The sequence below is a fragment of the Oryza sativa genome, chromosome 4 (assembly GCF_034140825.1).
Source record: "Oryza sativa Japonica Group chromosome 4, ASM3414082v1".
In the NCBI taxonomy this organism is placed as follows: Eukaryota; Viridiplantae; Streptophyta; class Magnoliopsida; order Poales; family Poaceae; genus Oryza; species Oryza sativa.
The window spans coordinates 22,206,268-22,225,558 of record NC_089038.1 but is presented as its reverse complement, the minus strand read 5'-3'; the positions used below and the strand labels follow the sequence as shown (position 1 = coordinate 22,225,558).

Here is a 19,291-nt window from a genome sequence, read left to right as displayed (position 1 = left end):
TCATCTTTTACTCTTGAAGGTTGAGGACTCCTAGACGGCTAGGTGTCACTCCCGAGTCACCGATCTACTTGTGGTTGGCCGGGAGAAGTTTGTGAAGGCCGGATCTCGCCTCCGCAAGGGAAGAGATACCTCTTAGTGGAAGGAGTGCTTAGTGCAACCTCTTGAGGAAAGGGTTAGCTAAGACCCGGCTCTTAGTGAGCTCCTCAACGGAGAGTAGAATCCCCCAAGGATTTGAACTCCGGGAACAAGTTTGCAAGCTTCACCTTGGTGATATCTTTTCATCCCTCTCCTCTAATTTTGCTTGCTTGTGCCGCTATTGGTCTAGTTGTTGTATGTGCCTTTCTTTTCATGTGGTAGTCTTCTAGATCTAGATACTTCTGTTTGTGTGCGCTCCTCTGTGCATTTTCGGAAGTTTCGAAAATCCTTTCGGAAGTTCCGAAAATTCCCACCCAAGTTCCAAAAATTACTGCTTCCGCTTTTCTTAAGTTTTTAAATTGGCCTATTCACCCCCCCTCTAGACCTAATTGACCTTTTCAGTTTTTACATTTTGATACTATAGGGAGCAGTTTCCTTCAACTAGTTGTACTACTACTTATTTTGAGATGTAGAGAGGACTATGGGTGTGTATAGTTCTTTTTGTGTAAAGTTTTTGAAGTATACATAAACACATTTGAAGTATTAAACGTAAACTAATAACAAAATAAATTATAGATTCCACCTGTAAACTGCGAGACGAATTTATTAAGCCTAATTAATCCATCATTAGCAAATGTTTACTGTAGCATCACATTGTCAAAAACATGACGTAATTATGCTCAAAAGATTCGTATCGTAATTTACATGGAAACTGTACAATTGTTTTTTTTCACATTTAATGTTCCATACATGTATCAAACATTTGATGTAACGTTTTTTACCAAAATTTTTGGATCTAAACAAAGCCTATATTAACTTATTTTGGGCTGAATTTTTTACAATTTGACCCTTTGCAAAAACTATTTTTACAAATAAATTGTTGCCAAAACTTATTTAAATCACCTGACGCTGAACTTAGACAACTCAGCGCCATATCAACTGACGCTGAATGCAATGGCACCGCGGATGGGAGACTAAGTCAGCGTGCCAACGCATATTCAGCGCCACGCTTTGGCGCTGAGGTGTCTAAGTTCAGTGCCTGAACAAAAGGGTTATTTTTGAAATAAGCTTTAGCGGCGGTTCATTTGTGAAAATAGTTTTTGCAAAGATTCAAATTGTGAAAATTTTTGTATTTTGGGAGTATAGACTAGTAGTGGACGTTTATAAACAAAATCCTCCGCTAAATCACCCTCAAAACCTAGATCCCTGTCTTGTCACGGACAACCCCCCCGCCGCAGAGCCCACCTCCTCCCTCCCCTCTCTCTCTCTCTCTCCTACCCTACCACCATGGCGTCCGCCGAGACCCCCAACCCCGACGCCGAAATCCCCAACACCGACGCCGCCGCCGCCGCCGACCCAGCTGCCGCCGCCCCAGCTGCCGCCGCCACCGACCCCGCCGCCGCTGGATCGCCGTCGCCCCCGCTCCCGCCACGCAAACGCCGCCTCTCCCCTACGCCCTCCCCCACCCGCCGCTCCTCCCGCTCCCGCTCCCGCTCCCCGCGCCGCGGCCGCAGCCGCAGCCGCTCCCGGAGCAGGAGCCGCGGGCGGAGCGCCAGCCCGCGGTACCCCGATGGGAAGCGGAGGCGGCACAACGACCTCAACGTCGAGGTGTGCCGCGACTTCCTCCGCGACAGGTGCGCCCGCGCCGACATCGAGTGCAAGTACGCGCACCCGCACCCCACCGTCGCCGTCGACAGGTACCGCCCCCCCACCGTTCCCGGAGATCTCGCCTCCCGCTCCCCCCCCCTTCCTGCGGCGCCCGTGTCTGATTTTGGGGGGTTTTGTATGTGCAGGGACAGCAAGGTGACGGCGTGCGCGGACTCGCTGCGGAACAACTGCTTCCGGGGAAGGACCTGCCGCTACTACCACCCGCCCCCTCATATCCAGGAGTATGCGATGATGCCCCGTTGCTGTTTGTTCCGTTTGCATTGCGTGCTTTTGTCGACGAGGGTTGGTAGCGTGTATGGTCTTATGTTCTAGAGATGCACAAGCTGCTGCAAGTCCATTTATTGATGCAAGTCGATTAATACTCGATTAGTGCTTCCAAGCATACAGTCTTCCGTTTCTAGTTCAATTCCTGAAATATTAACAGCATCATGGCTACATGAGATCATGCTCTACTGTGCTATCTGGAGGATTAAATTAGCTGCCTGACATTGTTTTTTTACTTGTGCTTCTGATGGAAATTTCTTGGAACAATGTTTTATGAGCCACTTTCTGTATTAAAATTCCATTATCGTGTTTTTATGTTCTCACAGTTTTTATATTTCATGGGCATGTGTACCCATGATTCCCTCGGTGTGTTGTATAGGTGTTCTCACACATTTTATGTGTTCAGAGTTTGGCTGTTTGGGAGAAAAACTTGTTTTTTCTACTTTATTCTCTCTGGGTAAATTGATATTATTTTGTTTTTTTGAACATTATGTTTACTCTCACATTCAGGGGCGAAGCCAAGATTTGAGATTAGGGGGGGGTGTGGGGGTGAGGATAAGCCATGAGACCAAATAACTAATATTGATAGCAAAGGAGGTCAAATAGTCACCGTCAATAACAATCAATGCGTAAACTAGTCCTTTAAAAAAAAACTTGAATTTTAGATCTTTAATAATATCATTGAAAGATTGAAACTAGCCTTTATTGCTAAATTCTTTCAATGTAAACTATTGAATAATCTCACAAATAAGTATCATCTATTTTACTTTGAAAAAGATGAGAAATCACAAACTAATTTTGTATATCATGTTTCTTGCTAATGTTTTTGGACTTGCTAACTAACTAAACTGATAATACTTTCAAGTTACACAAATAAACTAGATGAATACTTATCTTAATTAACCTTAATATAGAGTAAAAACAGGGGGGTTGTGGTGGTGGTGGTCTTTGGATAGCGGGGTGTTGGCACCCTCCAGCACCCCCCTAGCTGCGCCACTGCTCACATTACGTAGCTCTTTATTTGACACACACACACACGTGTATGTGCTGGGTGCTATATGGGAGAAGCTTTAGATTTCTAGGTTAAAGGAGACACTGGAGTGGAATGATGCAGAATGCTGAAATGGGAATGCACTGTATTTTATGCTAGTTTGCGATTGAAAAGAAAACTTATATTTGAATGTTGATGGCTTGTTTTGTGACCTATGATTATCTCTTTGGAGGCAGGGTAGCATATTTTTGTAAATGAAATGCAGGCATTGGATGCAACCAGCTGATCCCAACTTTCTTTTGTTTCTTTTACGTAGGTCATTATTGAGATCAATTGGTGTGGAAGACCCAAAGGTGAAGATGGTAAGTTTCTCCTGTTTAACCTTTCATCTGTTCATCAATCATGCATCGGTTTGTCATTTCTCTAAGTAGTTAATGGTTTTTTACTATCTATTGTAAAGCTAATTGGAAAGGTTGTTTATCTGCTTCAAACAAGAAAAAAAAGGTAGCTAATTGGCTTGATGTCGCATGGTATGTCCATAAGGAACAAGTAATCTTTTTTGAAAGCTAGAACACATAGAAGGGCTGTAAACCATCTATCACCTGAACGTGGAAGGTCCTGCTTCATATTAGATGAAGTGTTAAAGTTTCTATGCAGCTTAGTATGAATTATGATGAATTCATTGGATATCTCTTCCGCATTCAACATTTATGACAGACCAACTGAGTCTACTCCTTTTAATAAACAGCAGGTTTGCAGAGATTTTACACGTGGACGATGTTCAAGATCAGCAAACGAGTGCCGATTCTTGCACCATTCACCCCTTGAGGATTGTGCAATTGTAAGATTCCATTTTAATGATAGATTATATCATCAGTTCGCTAGCCCAAAAGTAACAGGGCAGCAAGTAAAGTATTTTTCATGTGTAATGCTCTACTTCATTGTTATATAACCAAGTAATGAACATGCTTCAAATAAACAATATACTGTAAATCCTATCTTCAAAAGTTTGTGATAAATTAATACATATTGATTAAAAAAAAATGCATATACAATTTGCAAGGATATATCAATCCACAAATATCCTTAATACAACCACATGCACAGATGATCATGGATTATCCCACCAACTCAAGACTCAAGAGTTGGTTGCAGGATGGCAGACTCACCACAACCATCACTAGGTTCTTTTATACTGTAGAGATAGAGATACCCCTTTGCCTACTCAATCTCAAAGCAAAGAAACTCATGTATGACTATGAATACGTTGTTCTTTGCTTGTGCTATCCCATATTTCTTGGCACTTGTATGATGGTTTTTCTTTTTCATTGGAAGGTTTGCCAAGATTTCTTGCGTGGGAGGTGTGATCGTAAATCATGTAGATACTCTCATGTTATGGCCCATCCAATGCCACCCCCAATGAGGGATATTCCCATGCAATACCCTGATATGGTAAGTTGTTGTACCGAACATAGTCTTACAGAATTACGCTGTTGCTTGTTGAAAATAATTTCTTATGGAGTATTTGTACTTGCCTTATTTAATACTCCCTCTGTCCCAAATTATAGGGCGTCCTCTTTTTAAGGAAAATCAAACTCGGTAACTTTTGTCTAATAATCATACTAACCATATATATGCTAAATATTATGCATGTTATATTGCTAGATTCATATTTTAAAGTACTTTCATATGATGCTAATTTCATATTTGTTGGGAACATAACATGGAATAAGTTAATGGTCAAAGTATGTCATTGAAGATCGTGTAAAAAAAGTAGGCATTATAATTTTGGACGGAGGGAGTATATTTTTTGGAAGCAAGACAGTTAGTGTTCCTTTAACTCACATAGACTTGCCATTATTTGTTCAGAATTCAGATGCAATAAGAAATGAATTGTTAAATAGATAATTGCTTGTCTTTTGATCGTAAAGAGTGTTCTACTGTTTTGTTTTCTGTTTTCATAATTTGATTATAGTAATATAGTCTTAAAATTTTATTCACTGCCTTCAAGGTTTACATGCCACCACCAGCACCCCTTGGAGTACCTATGATGATGCCTCCCCCTTCAGCCCCTGCAGCCTTTTCTGGTAAATAGTGCATGATAGACCATTTACTACTGATGTTCAGTTTTAATGAATTTAGCAAAAAGGTACATTAGTTTTCCCTATTACTGTTCAGCCTTTTCTGGTAAATGAAGTTTTGAGTGTCTACCCTATTCTGTTGCTATTTTGGCAAGCTTTTGATCGTTGCTCTTCTGCAGGTAATAACTACGGAGTGGAAGTTTGCAGGGACTACTTGAAGAACATGTGTAATAGAGAATCCTGCAGATTTGCACACCCGGATTTGAATAATGAGGTTTTTATAATTTTCTTCTTCTGGCATGAACCATTTGTTTTACAGGCTACTAATTAGCAAGTTCTTTCCAAACATTTTCTAATAGGTGATGAATACCCAAGTTGAAGTTTGCCGTGATTTTAAGCGAGGAGAATGCAATCGACCTGCCTGTCGCTTTTACCATCCACCTGCAAGCTCAAATTCTATTGGATAAAGTAAAGTAACTTATATCCAATGTTTTGTTTCCTTTGAATTCAGAATCAAATTAGCATCAAATAGCTGCAAAGCACATACACAGAGCGCATACAACCCTTAGAAATGTCCAAATCAAATTTACCTAAGACCTTAATTCCTTATGGATGTTCTGTCCATTCAAAACAGCTGGAGCAATCATATGATGTTTTAAGGTTGCAAAATTTTGTTTGCCAACTGATCATGTGGGTAATATAGCATGTACCTATGAAATGCTAGCATAGACTAGTACTCTTTCCATGCAAAGAGGTATAGCATTGTTGAAAATGTCCTCTAAAATGTGCTAATTTTGTTCACCATATGGTCATGCCATTTGATATATACTGTTGAAATGTTTTAATATGAGATAACTTCCGTTGTCTTTGATTAAACATCAGCTGCCATTGTGGTCAGTTCTATTCCTTAGTTCCATTAGTGTTTCTTGACATATTAACCACACAACAATGACATATTATCTATTATATGAGTATAGTGTTTCAGAAAATTATATTAGTTTGTGGACTTGGTCTGCAATGCAGGCTGATGTTTGATGAAATGATCTATGATATGTTATCCTCCAATTATTCTTTGAAGTTTGGTTGTGATAAAATGAATCATTTATTTCATGTCATGAATTCCTATCAAGTGAAGTTACAATTTTTTGTGTAATCATTAGCGCACTATACTTGTATTATTCTTCCAGCTTTAACATGATCATTAATTATTGTGGTGTGCTTTAGTGGCTTAAAAATATAGTTAGCTGAGTCATCTGTCATTTGACATGTTTCAAGTCTACTCCAGTGTTTAAGTTACAGTGTATCTATATTCCATTGACAACTCAGATAGGGTCAACATGCAGATTTCACCTTTTATTATTTCCCTTTATGGAACAAATCAACAAAATATTAAATGCAGAGAGTTCTTATTATTTGATTTTTTAGATTTTTTAATTGACAATGGTATTAGCTCTCTTTAACAAATGGGTACTCGTTGTTTCCTCAGTATTGAGTGCCCTGCCCTGCTGCCGCTGCTACCGCTCTGCTGCTGCTAAATCTGCTACTGCTGCCAAAGAGCTGCTGCGCTGGCTGTTGTGCTGCTTGCTAAGATGTCATAGACAATGAAAAGCCTAAAAAAGTTCTATGTAACAGAAGAGATTATCATCGTGTGATGTTTCAGAGGTTGCTTAAACTTGACTCAGTTCTTTCTCTCTTTAAAAAGGGGATTGCACGAGTGGTTGTGTACTAGCCTTCATAAAGATGTTTTAATTTTGAGTTTGCCGTCTGCATATGATTCAATTTGTTTGTCGCATCATTCATTCTTTTGCACTTCTTTAATCAATGTTTTGCTACTGTTGCCTGTTGGAGGATATTTTGGAATTCCTTTTGGTAAAGTAGAGCCAGGTCGGATTTAATCAGTACCCCACTACAAGCGATTAGGGAGAACCAAATGTCAACGAGCTGAGTGATCTGTTTACTGGAAATCACGCTGCTGTATTGCTGCTGCATGAGCTAAGTGGTTAAAGCACAAACTGTGAACACCAAACGAGCATCAGTTTTGCTGTTGCCCTGTCTGGAATTAGCTGATCCCACAGCTTTGTGGATTCCATTGGATAGTTTATCTTTGGTTTCCAACGGCATCATGTTGGGGAATCTTGACACCATGAGTCCATGACACTTTTTTTGGGGGACAATTTATGAAATTATCTATACTTTCTTTCGGACCACCAGACCGAAATCAGAATCAGTATCAAGGCTACTTAAAGATCAGGATTGTTTTGCATATGTCCAAGGAGTATCTCTCTTCCAAGGTCGTCAGGCAAAGTGGCAATCACATGCAGCCAGGGCCAATTTGCCATTTACTTAGTGCGAGCTTCTCATGTCTGGCGATCGTAACATTTTACATTTGCACCTTGGTTGTTTACCTGTGGTGGACTGCAGAAGCTGTTTGGTGGTGTACCGATGGTTTCTGAGGATCTGGGACTGCATCTGGCATCTGGTCAAGATGGTGTAGCAGCTGATCACTTCTTTTTTGTGGGGGGCAGAAACTGCTGTGAGAATTGGGGCATGTACCTGTTTTGGCGGCCGATTGGAACTTAAAAGATAGGAGTGACATGGCCATTTATTTCGTCATTGCTGACTGAACTGGTGTGTGACGGCCAGGGATATTGTCTTCTGGTGTCTTCTCCTTGGCGTGATCCCTTTCATGCGTCGAGTATGATAAGAGGACGTGACGCCCTCTCCCTATATTTCTTTAGAGTAATAATGAGGGCTATCAATATCAGGATAATAAAAACTGCTCCATATACTGATTAATATCACAATCATAAACTAGTCTTGCAGAAGTTTTGCATATCAAACTGTAACATGCAAACAAGTTGGAAGTGCAGGACTACTGTAGAAGAAATACACCCACTTTGGTTTTAGTTTTGACTCGAGACATGATTTAAAATATGTATATAAACATAAATCTCATGAAAAACTTTGCGCAGTGGGCATCAATATGTGGCATGTGGTTACCCTTTCCCGAGGTAAGCTTGGTAACCATGGTTAAACTTAAAATAATTTGACCGGTGAAGGAATCGCATCCGTGTGGGAAGCACAGTTACTGTGGTAACCATACGGTTACGCGGTGAATATTGCATGGTGAATATTGGGAGAAAAATGATACAGATACAAAATTTTGTTCCCAAACATCCTACAAAACTGACGTGGTACAATGTGATTGGATGTTGATTTTTATTATTACCCCCACTATAATTGAATTAAATGTTTGACATCCTTGTTAGTAAGAGGGTAGTAAATATCTTTTCAAAGTACATATATACTCAGTAGATGAAATATTATGCACATGCGGATTGGTTCTCGATAGAAATTCAGTGAGCTGGACGTGCCGTTGTTTGTTTTAACGCACGCTGACGGCAAAGCTTGGTTAATTACCATGTTCACCACTCAATCACCAGTTCGATAACCGTGGACCATTGTACTGCTAGTACTCGTAAATTTTTACCACTTGTCAGTGCCTTTTCTCGTTCCCCAGAGCGAACAAAGGCGGGTTAACTAACGTGCAACGTGCCCAACCAATCCAAGGGCATGTTTGGAGAAGATTTTAGTTGGTACAGCTTTTTTTTAGAATCAGAAGTTTTCTAAACAACTTTTGATTTAGATTATGAGAAGATGTAGTTGTAGAATAAAAAAAAAGATAAAAGCCAAAAGCAGGAAAAACCAGTTTTTTTAAATTCTTTCTTAGAATCTTAAGCTCCGCTGAAGCTTTTTTTTTATTCTTTTCTGCCCTTAGTATATATTCATAAATCTCTCTTCTATGCCTACAGAAGCGGCACGGTGTTTGAGCATTTTGACTTCACACTCTCCCTGACACAGGACAAGAACACACACAGCGAAGGATCACAACGACAATAATTGCGTGCTCGCAATCGCCATGTGATTGGTGACTCCGACGAAGACCGAAGACTTTCTGAGGTATCAATCCATGGTGGTGGAGACGGAGACGGGGAGAGATGAGAGCGAAGCGGCGGCGGCGACGGCGAGCGCCATGGACGACGGGCCATGCGGCGAAAGCGAAGGAGGAGGAGACGCGGCGGCGAAGGCCGTAGGAGCGAAGGACGCGGGCGAAGGAGACGAGCCGAAGGAGGAGGAGGAGGACGGGAGAGATCGAGAGGAGGAAGAGGAGGAGGCGGCGAAGCGCGGGTGGTCGGAGATACGGCTGGCGATCGAGGAGCTCTCCGCCGTCGACGTCGAGCGCCGCGGCGGGAAGCCGCCGCCGCCGTTGCCGCCTCCTCCCACGCTGACCTTCCTCGCGCTCTCTCACCTCCTCCTCCAGGTGCTCGGTGAGTTCGTCCTATCTTCCCCTGCTCTGCCTCCACGCATCTCCTCCTCTTTCAACCTTGTTCTTGGTTCAAATTTCAAAAATAATTCATCCTTCCTTCTCCAATTCTTCCATTTTTTTTCCTTTTTTACATGCCATTGCATGGTTTGACTCCTCTATCTGCCATCACCTGCCAGTAATCTGTATCGCATCCCGTTTCTTCATTTGAACACATGGTGACCTGCGTGCTTTGTCGTTGTTGCTTTTGCTTGTTCTTACTGTTCTCTGGTGATACTCCTACATGGGCGTTTGCAGATAAGATCGGTCCGACCATGGCTGTGCTGAGGCTCGACGTCCAACGAAACATCGAGGTACAAAAAGAAAAAAATCATTCCTTCTGTACCTAATGACCTACTAGTAATCTGCATGATCTTAGAGTTTGGCTACTGATTACAAATATTTAGAACTAGTATTTAATTTTATTGTCATTACATATTTGTCCCTAAAAATATTTTCGCCATGTTACAGTTTTTCATCATTACCATTTCTTAGCGTAAATCATGATAAAAAAATACATATATCTGCGAGATCGTGAAAAATTATGCGACGAATAAGGAGCTTGTACAGATTCAAAATTCTACGACGAATAAGGAGCTTGTACAGATTCGTGTTACATGTTATGTCTAATTTGCTATATTTTAAGACAGAGTTAGTAGAAGAAAGGTTTTACTAGTCAAGCATTAGTTCCCTCTCTCTCAAAAAAAGCATTAGTTCCCTGATCAGATGAAAATCCTAGCTAACTAAAAATGCCTTCTTGTATGGTTGGTAGGCACAGAGTCTCAATCACACCCCTACCTGCTGCTCGACTTGAGAGCAAGAAACCGAAACAAAAAAGGTTGCAAGTTGTGAATCCAAATAATCATACCCCAAGAATTCACATCTACTACTAATTTTATAGATTAGAGCTGTTGGCGCGGTCCCATGTAGGGAAGCGTAATCCTGTGGCTGCTTCCCCTGTCCCGTGCCGGCCACACGGCTAGCCAGTAGCCACCGAAAGCAACCGGTCGTTTTAATTAAGCCACGTAGATAGCTAGGCTAACCTCTAATTAATTTTCCTTTTGACACTGTCACTGGGCTCACAGTCACTGCTTTGCTTTGCCAAAGTTGAGAGCTGCCTCTTGAGGCCCCCCACCTTCTGGATATTCGCACTAATCTCAAAGCACGATTCGACAGCCGATAATCTCTTCTTACTCCTCCAAGTCGGTGGCGGTTAAATAGCGGTGGGGTCTAAGCAAACTAGATAAAGTTATAGATAAAGTTATAGTCCCCACTCCTATCTACGTATGGTAAAATGTGGGGTCTTCGTGAGGACTCGAGACCCCGCCGCCCCCATGCTGGATCCGCCCCTGCTCCGAGTTGTTCAAGGTGTGTACTACTAGCATAGAATTATCAGGTCATGACTCCAATGGTGTTGACTTGACCTGACTTTCATCAAACCAAACATTCTGAAATATGGGTTCGCTCTATCCTGACCCATCGTGTCCCTTCAGCCAAACACATATTGATTCGAGCACACCACGAGCCCTCCTTGCGTGAGCTTATAACTGCAGCTTCAACTGCAGAGGAATCACTTGCAAGTTCCAGCACCACAAACACCAGGAACCTTATCTCGGCATGCAAAGTCTTTGCATCATAGTATTATTTACGGTCTCTTTCCGGCGCTCTCGATTCTTGGACTAGGAGACGGCGACTGATTGGAATTTGGAAGGCAGGACAAGAGATAAAACAAAGGAGATAGGATTAGGGCTTTCCTCTCGATGCAAAAGTTGTAAATATCTGATCCGATCAGATCATTTTCTCCTCAAGATTTGCTTTTGCGTGTGCCTCACACAGGCCTTCAACTGCTCTGGTCACATCCGTCCGTTCATCCGTGGGGCATTTTCAGACGCAAACTTCGGTGTCCCTCTCTTGTTGTTTTGTTCCTTTTTTATTTTCCTCTACGAGAGGATGAGGTTTTTTTTCTTGTTTTGTTTTACCTTAATATTTTCAAGATCAAGATTATCAGGAGAGGGTGAAGGTAAAGTTTTTCTAGGCTTGGAAAGAGCATATTGACAGGGTCATGATAGTGATGGCCAAGTGGAGAGTTGATTTGTCTTGGCATGAAAATGTGAACGTTATTATGCTAGTAGGTTGCAAATAATTGGTGCCAACTATTTACTAATGGGTGACTCTGGCTGACTTCAGTGTATATCTTTTGAACATTTCTGTGAATTTTGAAGAAAAAAAATCCAGGTGCAACCTTTTGTTTTCTGATCTGTTACTGCCTATTGCAGAGGCTGCAGGAGTTGTACTTGTTGGACCCATCCAAATACTATAATCTAGAGGAGATACTGGAGAAGGAGGTAGATGAGGGCACTGCAAGGAAGGTTGATAGCTGCGCGAGAGCTATTCTTTGGCTTACTAGGTAAAACAAGACAGCCCATGTAATGAGCTTCCGTTCTTCTCTTATATATGCACTTACGCTTGAAAATTTCGATCTTTCATAGCATGTCATTATGAGATATGCAATACGTAGGCTGCTTAATATGCCTCTTCTCATTTGTATTTACCTTTTCTAACGTCACCAGATCCATGGATTTCACTATTGCACTATTACAGAGATTGGAGGAGGATTCTGATCAGAAGTGTTTTGCACAGCTTGTAGAATCTGCATACATGGTCACTCTAAAGCCATGGCATGGGTGGATCTCTTCAGCAGCCTACAAGGTCAGGGTTTACTGAATCTTGGGGCATCGATTTTGTCGAAAATGATCAATCCTTGGTTCCATTGCACTTGGCTGACACAATTCTGATAAACGTGGTGAACAGATCGCAATGAAACTCATTCCTGACAGGAAGATGTTCATCAACCTGCTCGTTGGCAAATGCCAAGATTGTGCTGCTCTGAAGGAGGAGATTCGAAAGCTCGCAAAGTTGCTTAAGCCCTTCCTTGACGATATCCATGCCATGATGGTTAGCAGTAGCGCCTTGCACTGATTCTGAATTCATCTTGCAAAGATTAAGGGCTTTCTGTCGGTGAATTTATATAGCATCTGCTCATTTTTCAGGCGAAGTTCAGATTGGACCGGCTGAAATCAACTTGATGGCAAGCCTATAAATTGTCGTTGTAATATGTGAATGTGGATACGGGGCATACGGCCTTGGTCAGCTGGTTTGGCTGTGTACAGATCCCCCTCCCCCTTCTTTTTTTTTTGTGGTAGTACCGTAGTAGTAGTGTAACTCTGTAAATAGGTCTTCAGTTAGAGTAGAACTGCAGGTTTATAGTGTGCAGTGTGTACCAATTTGCCAGATGAAGACTAGGCAGTGTACTTTGGTCATCCTTATAGGAGTATCGCATTTTCAGTCCTTTCCTGTCATTGGTCATCTCCAAACTGCTGCAGTTTTTCAAGATCCCCTACTCAATATTCAACAAACTAATTTGGCAGAATGAGAAAATTTCACAATAAGAGCTCTTTTTGAACAAAGGAAAAGTGGAGAAATATTGGAGGATTGGAATCCATTGGAATATATTCCTACAAGGTCTTTTAGAACAAAGGAACTACTTCCACAAAATCACAATATCCTTTGAAACTCCTACGGAATAGCTCATTCCATAGGAATTTTGAAGGAGATTTAACATGAGGTCTAACCTCATGTTTTCTCTTCCTTGTGACTCATAAATCCTATGCTTTCCTATGGTGCTACCAAACAATATAGTTTTCGTAAAATCCTGTGCATTTATTTCCTGTAGGATTTGTTGTAGCATGACATTCTATTCCTATAATTTTCCTGTTCCAATGTTTTCGGATACTGCATCGCAAAGGATCCATAATCTAATAAAGAGTGAACATCTCTTCATCATTGTGCGACCAAACTATATATTAAAATAAGTGTCCATAGTCAAGAGAGGTTAATTATCAATTTCTAATTTTATTACTACTAATTGTGAAAAAGAACTAGATTGAGATTTCAAGATAAGGAAAGACTCACTTCGTCCCCAAATAAGTATACTTATAGAATACTACCTTTTTCCTTCAACCACCCCTCACTCAAATTTCTCATTTTACCCTGAACCATCTATTATTGAACCTTCTATGCACACAAGTTTACGATGTATGCTTCATGCACACAAACTAACAAATGTTATAGAAAATTCTAGAAAAAATGTACTTGTACTTTCAATAGTATTACATATATCTGTAAAGTATCAACTTCAAATTCATTATTCTTTAGCCATAACCAAAAAAATACGATAGTTCATAAAGCATATATATTTAATAATTTTGTGTTTTTTTGGTTACGACTAAAATATAATGAATTTGATGCAACTTTGCATATATGTGTAATACTATTGGAAGTACGAGCACAATTGTTTCTATAATATTTAGTGGTATTTGTTAATTGGTGTGCATGTATGTACACCATAAGCTTGTGTGCATATATACATTCCCTATTTAATAAGGGGCATCTAGGTCATTTTCTTTCCTGGTAATTTGTCTTTTGAATCCTAGTAGTAGTATTGCACTTATTTAGAATAGAGGGAGTACATCTCAATATTTATTAATTTTGAAATTTTAAATTAGAGTAAAGTGTACGGGCGGTCCTTAAACTTGTAGTGGTGTGTCATATAGGTCTCTAAACTCTCAAAATGTATATCCAAGTCTCAGAACTTGTCATGGTGTGTCATCTAGGTGCCAAATCGCCACAACCCCTTCAGGATCCTACGTGGCGTTGATGTGGCATGCCACACGGAATGACGTGGCATCATTTTGACTGACAAATGGGTCCCATTTAAAATTTTTCCTTTATCTTTTTTCTTCTTTTTTTCCCATTTCTTCTCCTTTCTCTGTGACCCGAGCAGAAGAAAGGAAAAAAAAAGAAGAATGAGAAGAAAACGAAGAAAAAGAAAAAGAAAAAGAAAAGAAAAAAAGGAAAATGACACGTCACGTCCATGTGGCATGTCACATCAACGCCACGTAGGATGCTAGAGGGGATGTGTCGATTTGGGACCTAGATGATACACTTTGACAAGTTCTGAGACCTGGATATGCATTTTGAGAGTTTAGGGACCTATATGACACAATTCTACAAGTTTAAGGACCGCCAATGCACTTTACTCTTTAAATTATTAGACTGTTTCTAAAAATATGCTCTTGGATGAATATATGTCTATGTTTTCTAGGCACTTTACAAAAGAAGACAAATACTGCTGCATTTGGTCATAATATTTGATATAGTTGGTGCCAGGGGGGATAAAGCTCTCTCAAATTGTCACCTTGCCGCTCCTTTTCGAAGACAGGGAATGGCGAGCTCCAATTTAGTTCTAAACAAATTGGCCAAAATTAGAAACTCTAACATAAACTTAGCCTAAGTGCCCAGGTTTCAAAGAATGGACTGCAACCTACAGCTGACCACACACAAATCTAGTTCAAGCTAGAAATCTAAATGCAAGAGAGTGAAGAGAGAGAAGGAATCAAACACAATCTTCATTGATCCTCATTGGAGCACACACAGGAGTGTTGCTCCCTTTCAACGGCGCTCTCTTCTTGATGGTTCAACCCCAAACCCTTCACAATCACATCGGGTCTTCCACAAGCATCTTGAGGCGTCACAGGGTTCGCCTCTGAGGCTAGCTAGGCATACAAAGATGTCAAGAACAATAAGATGCACCCTTCACTTGAAACACTAAGAACGGAACTCTCGGTGGGCGCACACTAAGCCACTATGAGCATTAAACTTACAAGGATTTGATCCCAAATAAGCTCAAGGGACTCTCCATTAGGTTGCTCTATTGCACTAACTAGCCATTTGCTACCGTTCGAACATGTTTCTAGAAAATATATTGGGTTGGATAGTCTGGTGTCGCAACGGACAGTCAGGCTCTTTACACCTTTCAAACGGTAACTAACCAAATAGCCATTGGGCTATAAAGAGCCAAACAATCTGGTATCACTTGGACTGTCCATTGCCCATTGTCCGGTACCGACACTAGACCATCTGGTTAGTTCAATACCATTGCCCAGTGTGTAGGATCAAGGAGACCGACTAGAGGGGGGTGAATAGGCGGTTTTAAAACTTAATGGCACTTAAACAAAACTAACCTAAGTTGCTAGGCAAGGTGAGGTGCAAGGTTAACTAAGCAACTAAGTTAAGTTTTGCAAACCTAAGTGATATGGGCTCAAATATGTCTCTATGAATGTAAATAACACAAATGTAAATGCGACAAATAAATGAGACAAGAGACAAGGAATTTTTCACCGAGATTCAGAAACTCGCCAGTTTCCTAATCCCCGTTGAGGCGAGCCCAACTCCACCGCTCAACCACGAAGCCACCGCACGCCCCCTTCGTCAAGGGGTGGGCAAGGCGGGAGCCGGCCCACGGAAAGGACTATCCAAGCCTTGATAACTCGGGGTAGTTCTTCCTTCACTCTGAAGGTGGTGAACTCCAAACCACTCACAAACGGTGCCGGGCCTCCTCCACAATCTCCTCGGAGAGGTCACCGGGCAACACCTCCACAAGCCGTCTAGGAGGCGGCAACCTCCAAGAGTAACAAGTCTAGGATACTTGCCGAGGATGATCAAGTGCCACACTAGCTATAACAATGAAGCAATGCACTTGGATTGGCTTAACTCACTCTCTAACACCTCACTAGATAAACTAAGTGCACAAGGGTGTGAGAGCTCTTGCAAGGGTTCAAGATAATGCAATGGAGTGCCAAAACCTTGCCCTTGCTGCTGGGGAGTGAGTATATATACCCCCAACCACCAAAACTAGCCGTTGAAGTTGAAATCCCCAACTTTGTGCTCTGCCGGTCAGATCGCCATAGAGTGGCCGGTCAGACCGGACTACTTTGTAACGACTAGAAAACTAGCCGTTACAGGGCAACCATTGAGCCCACTCAACCTGGCCGGTCTGACCGCAGTGTAGTAGGCGGTCAGATTGTCCACGGCTCGGTCAGACCGCCATCGGCTCGGTCTGACCGGTTGTGGTTCTAGCGGCTCTGTATCGTCACCAAAAACCAGACCAGTGCAACAGACCAGTGCGGCCGGTCATACCGGCCTTATCACACCGGTCAGACCGGCTAATAGGCCCGGCCAGACCGGCCTAAGGCCCACGGTCAGACCGCAGGTCACTTTTCAGCTTAACCGACCGTTAGTAAAACGACGATATCTCTTGACTCGGGTCTCGGAATTTGGCGTTCTTGGACTCTATGGAAAGCTTATTCAAAGGGCCATCCAACCCATGAAAAAACCATCCAAGAAATACAACTTAAGTCAAGGATAAAGGGCTCAAACTCCAAAGGATATCCACCGGACATACCCATAAGATGTCACTCACTCCTATTGGACATGCCCACTTCTCTCTTGGTTTAGGACTTGAGAAAACTCATCACACTTGGCTAGACAAGCCCACCAAATGCACCTACATGCATATGAACTAACATGGCACAAGATCATCCACAAGCTCGCTTTATAGACCCCTCTTGATAGTACGGCACCTATCTAGCAAATCTGGTCTACACCAAACACCAAGACCGGGAAAAGACTAAGAAAACATTCTTAGTACCTTTGCCTTGCGCCATCCATCTTGGGGTCAAGCTTGAGTCGAGATCAATACTTATGACCATTTGATTCAACCATGTTTATACCAAGGTATTTACCATCATTTGTCAAGACTTTCTTCTCATCACAAGCTTGATTTCATTCTTGTTGACATGGCGATGCCCTTGGCTTGGTGACCATCAACCCATGGTGTCATCCATTAGCTTCATCACAATTAGACCTATTCCTTTGCACATCTCAAAGAAGAACATTAGTACCAACAAATCGGTTGTCATCCTCCACTTGGTGACCAACCGGTTGCATATGAAAGATATGGATATGTTTGTTGAGTATTCATTAACATCGCAAGTGTCATATACTCGTATGCAAGCTCAAATGCAAAGATCCAATATAAATAATAGGTGAACAACGTGGATCTAAAACATGCACAATAAATGTATAGGATTTGCTCCCCCTAAATATATGCATACAAATAAATATACAAGAGAGGCAAGTGTATGCATAAGTTATGAAGAACCAATGGGGTTTATCCTATACACATGGAGAAGGCATGTAGCAATGATAAAGATAAAGCAAAAAACACATACCTTTATGATCTCCATGTTCTCAATGTAAAGGAGACTAAATAAGATAAGACTCAAGTAAACATTAGTCTCACACTTATATAACAATAACATGGAAATCATATATATGAACCTATCAAAAAGTAGGAGATAAGAAGTGATACATATTGCTTTATCTCCATGAATTTCATCCTTGTCATGATTAAGGTCCATCACCAAAGAATGCATATCTACCACATCTCATTATCGGGAAATAACTTTGTTGAAAACTTATGTAAAAGAGAGGTTAATCCCATAAACATCGGTTTATCATCTATCACTAAAGCAACAATTACACAAATTGTTTAATCCAAGATCTTTCAATCTTTTCTCTCTTTTGTGATAGATAATAATCCGATATAAACAATATAGAGAGATGAGATGAAAGATGATTTCAAATCAAGATAGAAATCTTATAATAAACAAAATATAGAATAACCTCCCCCTCAAGATGTGCATACATATGGATATAAAGGAACACATACGCACATAATCAATCAAGATCAATGAGGGAGCTCACACTATATTTTGGATCCACAAGAGAGACCAAGTTAGAATATGTGAAGTTTAATACATACCTCTAATCATTTTTTACTTTCATATCCAAATGAGACTAGTCAAACAAAAGCTCATAAAAATGTTAATCTCATATAACTAGATTTGTCATTAATCACCAAAACCAAATTAAGGCACTTGAACTTACACAGTGACAGCCAAACAAACGTTGAGCCAGACTGTCCAACAATGCATGTCGGACTATCCGGCTAAGCTTATCATAACAATTCTGGATTGTCCGGAGCATGTAGGACTGTCCAGTATGTGTAGGTTTTCCCAAATGCGCAAATACATTGCACAACACAATCTACACAGTTCAGACTATTCAAGTCCACCTGGATTCTCCGGCTAGTTCATTGTCACTGTCTGATCAACACATGATCACAAATGGACAATGAACACTTGATCAACGCATGATAATGCTTCGGACTATATGATCCAGCTGTTTTAGCCTGCCAGACAAGTGCTAGCCTAGACCTAGACTGTCTGGCTATTTCATGTTTCAAGGTAAAAGCAAGAAACTTTCAATGCAACTTATGCTCGAAACTTTCACATTGTCTAGCACTTGAAGAGAGAGGTTCACAACCTAGCGGGCACCACACCTAGACTCTAGCACTTTCAAAACATGTTTTGACGTAATGAAGATCGTTTTAGTTGAGGTTGTTGTTGGTTTTTGTTATGATCACAGATAAATCCACAAGAGTATGGATACCGCTGTAACATTTCACCTCAGAGTATTCCAACGGTATCGAATCACAGGGAACGTGTGTGTAGAATTTAAGAACATGATTCATCAAAGGACAACAACTAAAGGTAGGTTTAGGATAAAAATGATTTCTTTGGGTTAAAGTTCTTATTTAAGTTAAGGTAAAAGTCTATCAGTTGCTTTGGGTATCGGCTCATCCTTCTGGTCTTGCCATCCGAGACTCCGGACCACAACTCTATGAGGTACCCGAGCATGAAGGATTACCCGGATAAGGCTGTCACCACCTACGACCTACCTCTAAGATCCGTGAAGCACACAACAAATGAAGGTAACCTCTAATCTAGACACAACGTCTATGTTATTGATTACTACCCTAGTCTC

At 41.2% G+C, this 19,291-nt stretch overlaps 2 protein-coding genes across 6 annotated transcripts; both read left to right on the top strand.

Moving 5' to 3' along the window:
* The first annotated feature begins 1,363 nt into the window (after positions 1-1,363).
* Positions 1,364-6,918, top strand: LOC4335921 (zinc finger CCCH domain-containing protein 28-like). 4 transcript variants are annotated; one of them, NM_001419344.1, is made up of 9 exons: positions 1,364-1,832; positions 1,929-2,024; positions 3,375-3,420; positions 3,807-3,899; positions 4,394-4,510; positions 5,070-5,145; positions 5,319-5,413; positions 5,499-5,607; positions 6,626-6,907. In NM_001419344.1, the coding sequence occupies exons 1-8, from the start codon at positions 1,423-1,425 to the stop codon at positions 5,604-5,606; spliced, it is 1,041 nt and encodes a 346-aa protein (NP_001406273.1). In that variant the 5' UTR covers positions 1,364-1,422; the 3' UTR covers position 5,607; positions 6,626-6,907. The 4 variants fall into 4 exon arrangements, with proteins under 4 accessions (NP_001406273.1, XP_066165253.1, XP_015636418.1 ...); XM_066309156.1 differs by having other exon boundaries at positions 1,367-1,832; positions 3,810-3,899; positions 6,626-6,918; XM_015780932.3 differs by having other exon boundaries at positions 1,367-1,832; positions 3,810-3,899; positions 5,499-6,918.
* Positions 6,919-8,949: 2,031 nt separating this feature from the next.
* Positions 8,950-12,940, top strand: LOC4335920 (glycolipid transfer protein 3). Of its 2 annotated transcripts, none has more exons than NR_185064.1 (6): positions 8,950-9,467; positions 9,761-9,816; positions 11,779-11,909; positions 12,104-12,211; positions 12,314-12,457; positions 12,553-12,928. NR_185064.1 is itself a non-coding variant. In NM_001419352.1 (6 exons), exons 1-6 carry the CDS (start codon positions 9,110-9,112, stop codon positions 12,586-12,588), a joined length of 864 nt encoding a protein of 287 aa, NP_001406281.1. In that variant the 5' UTR covers positions 9,072-9,109; the 3' UTR covers positions 12,589-12,940. The 2 variants fall into 2 exon arrangements, 1 of the variants encoding a protein (NP_001406281.1); NM_001419352.1 differs by having other exon boundaries at positions 9,072-9,467; positions 12,073-12,211; positions 12,553-12,940.
* Positions 12,941-19,291: the final 6,351 nt, after the last annotated feature.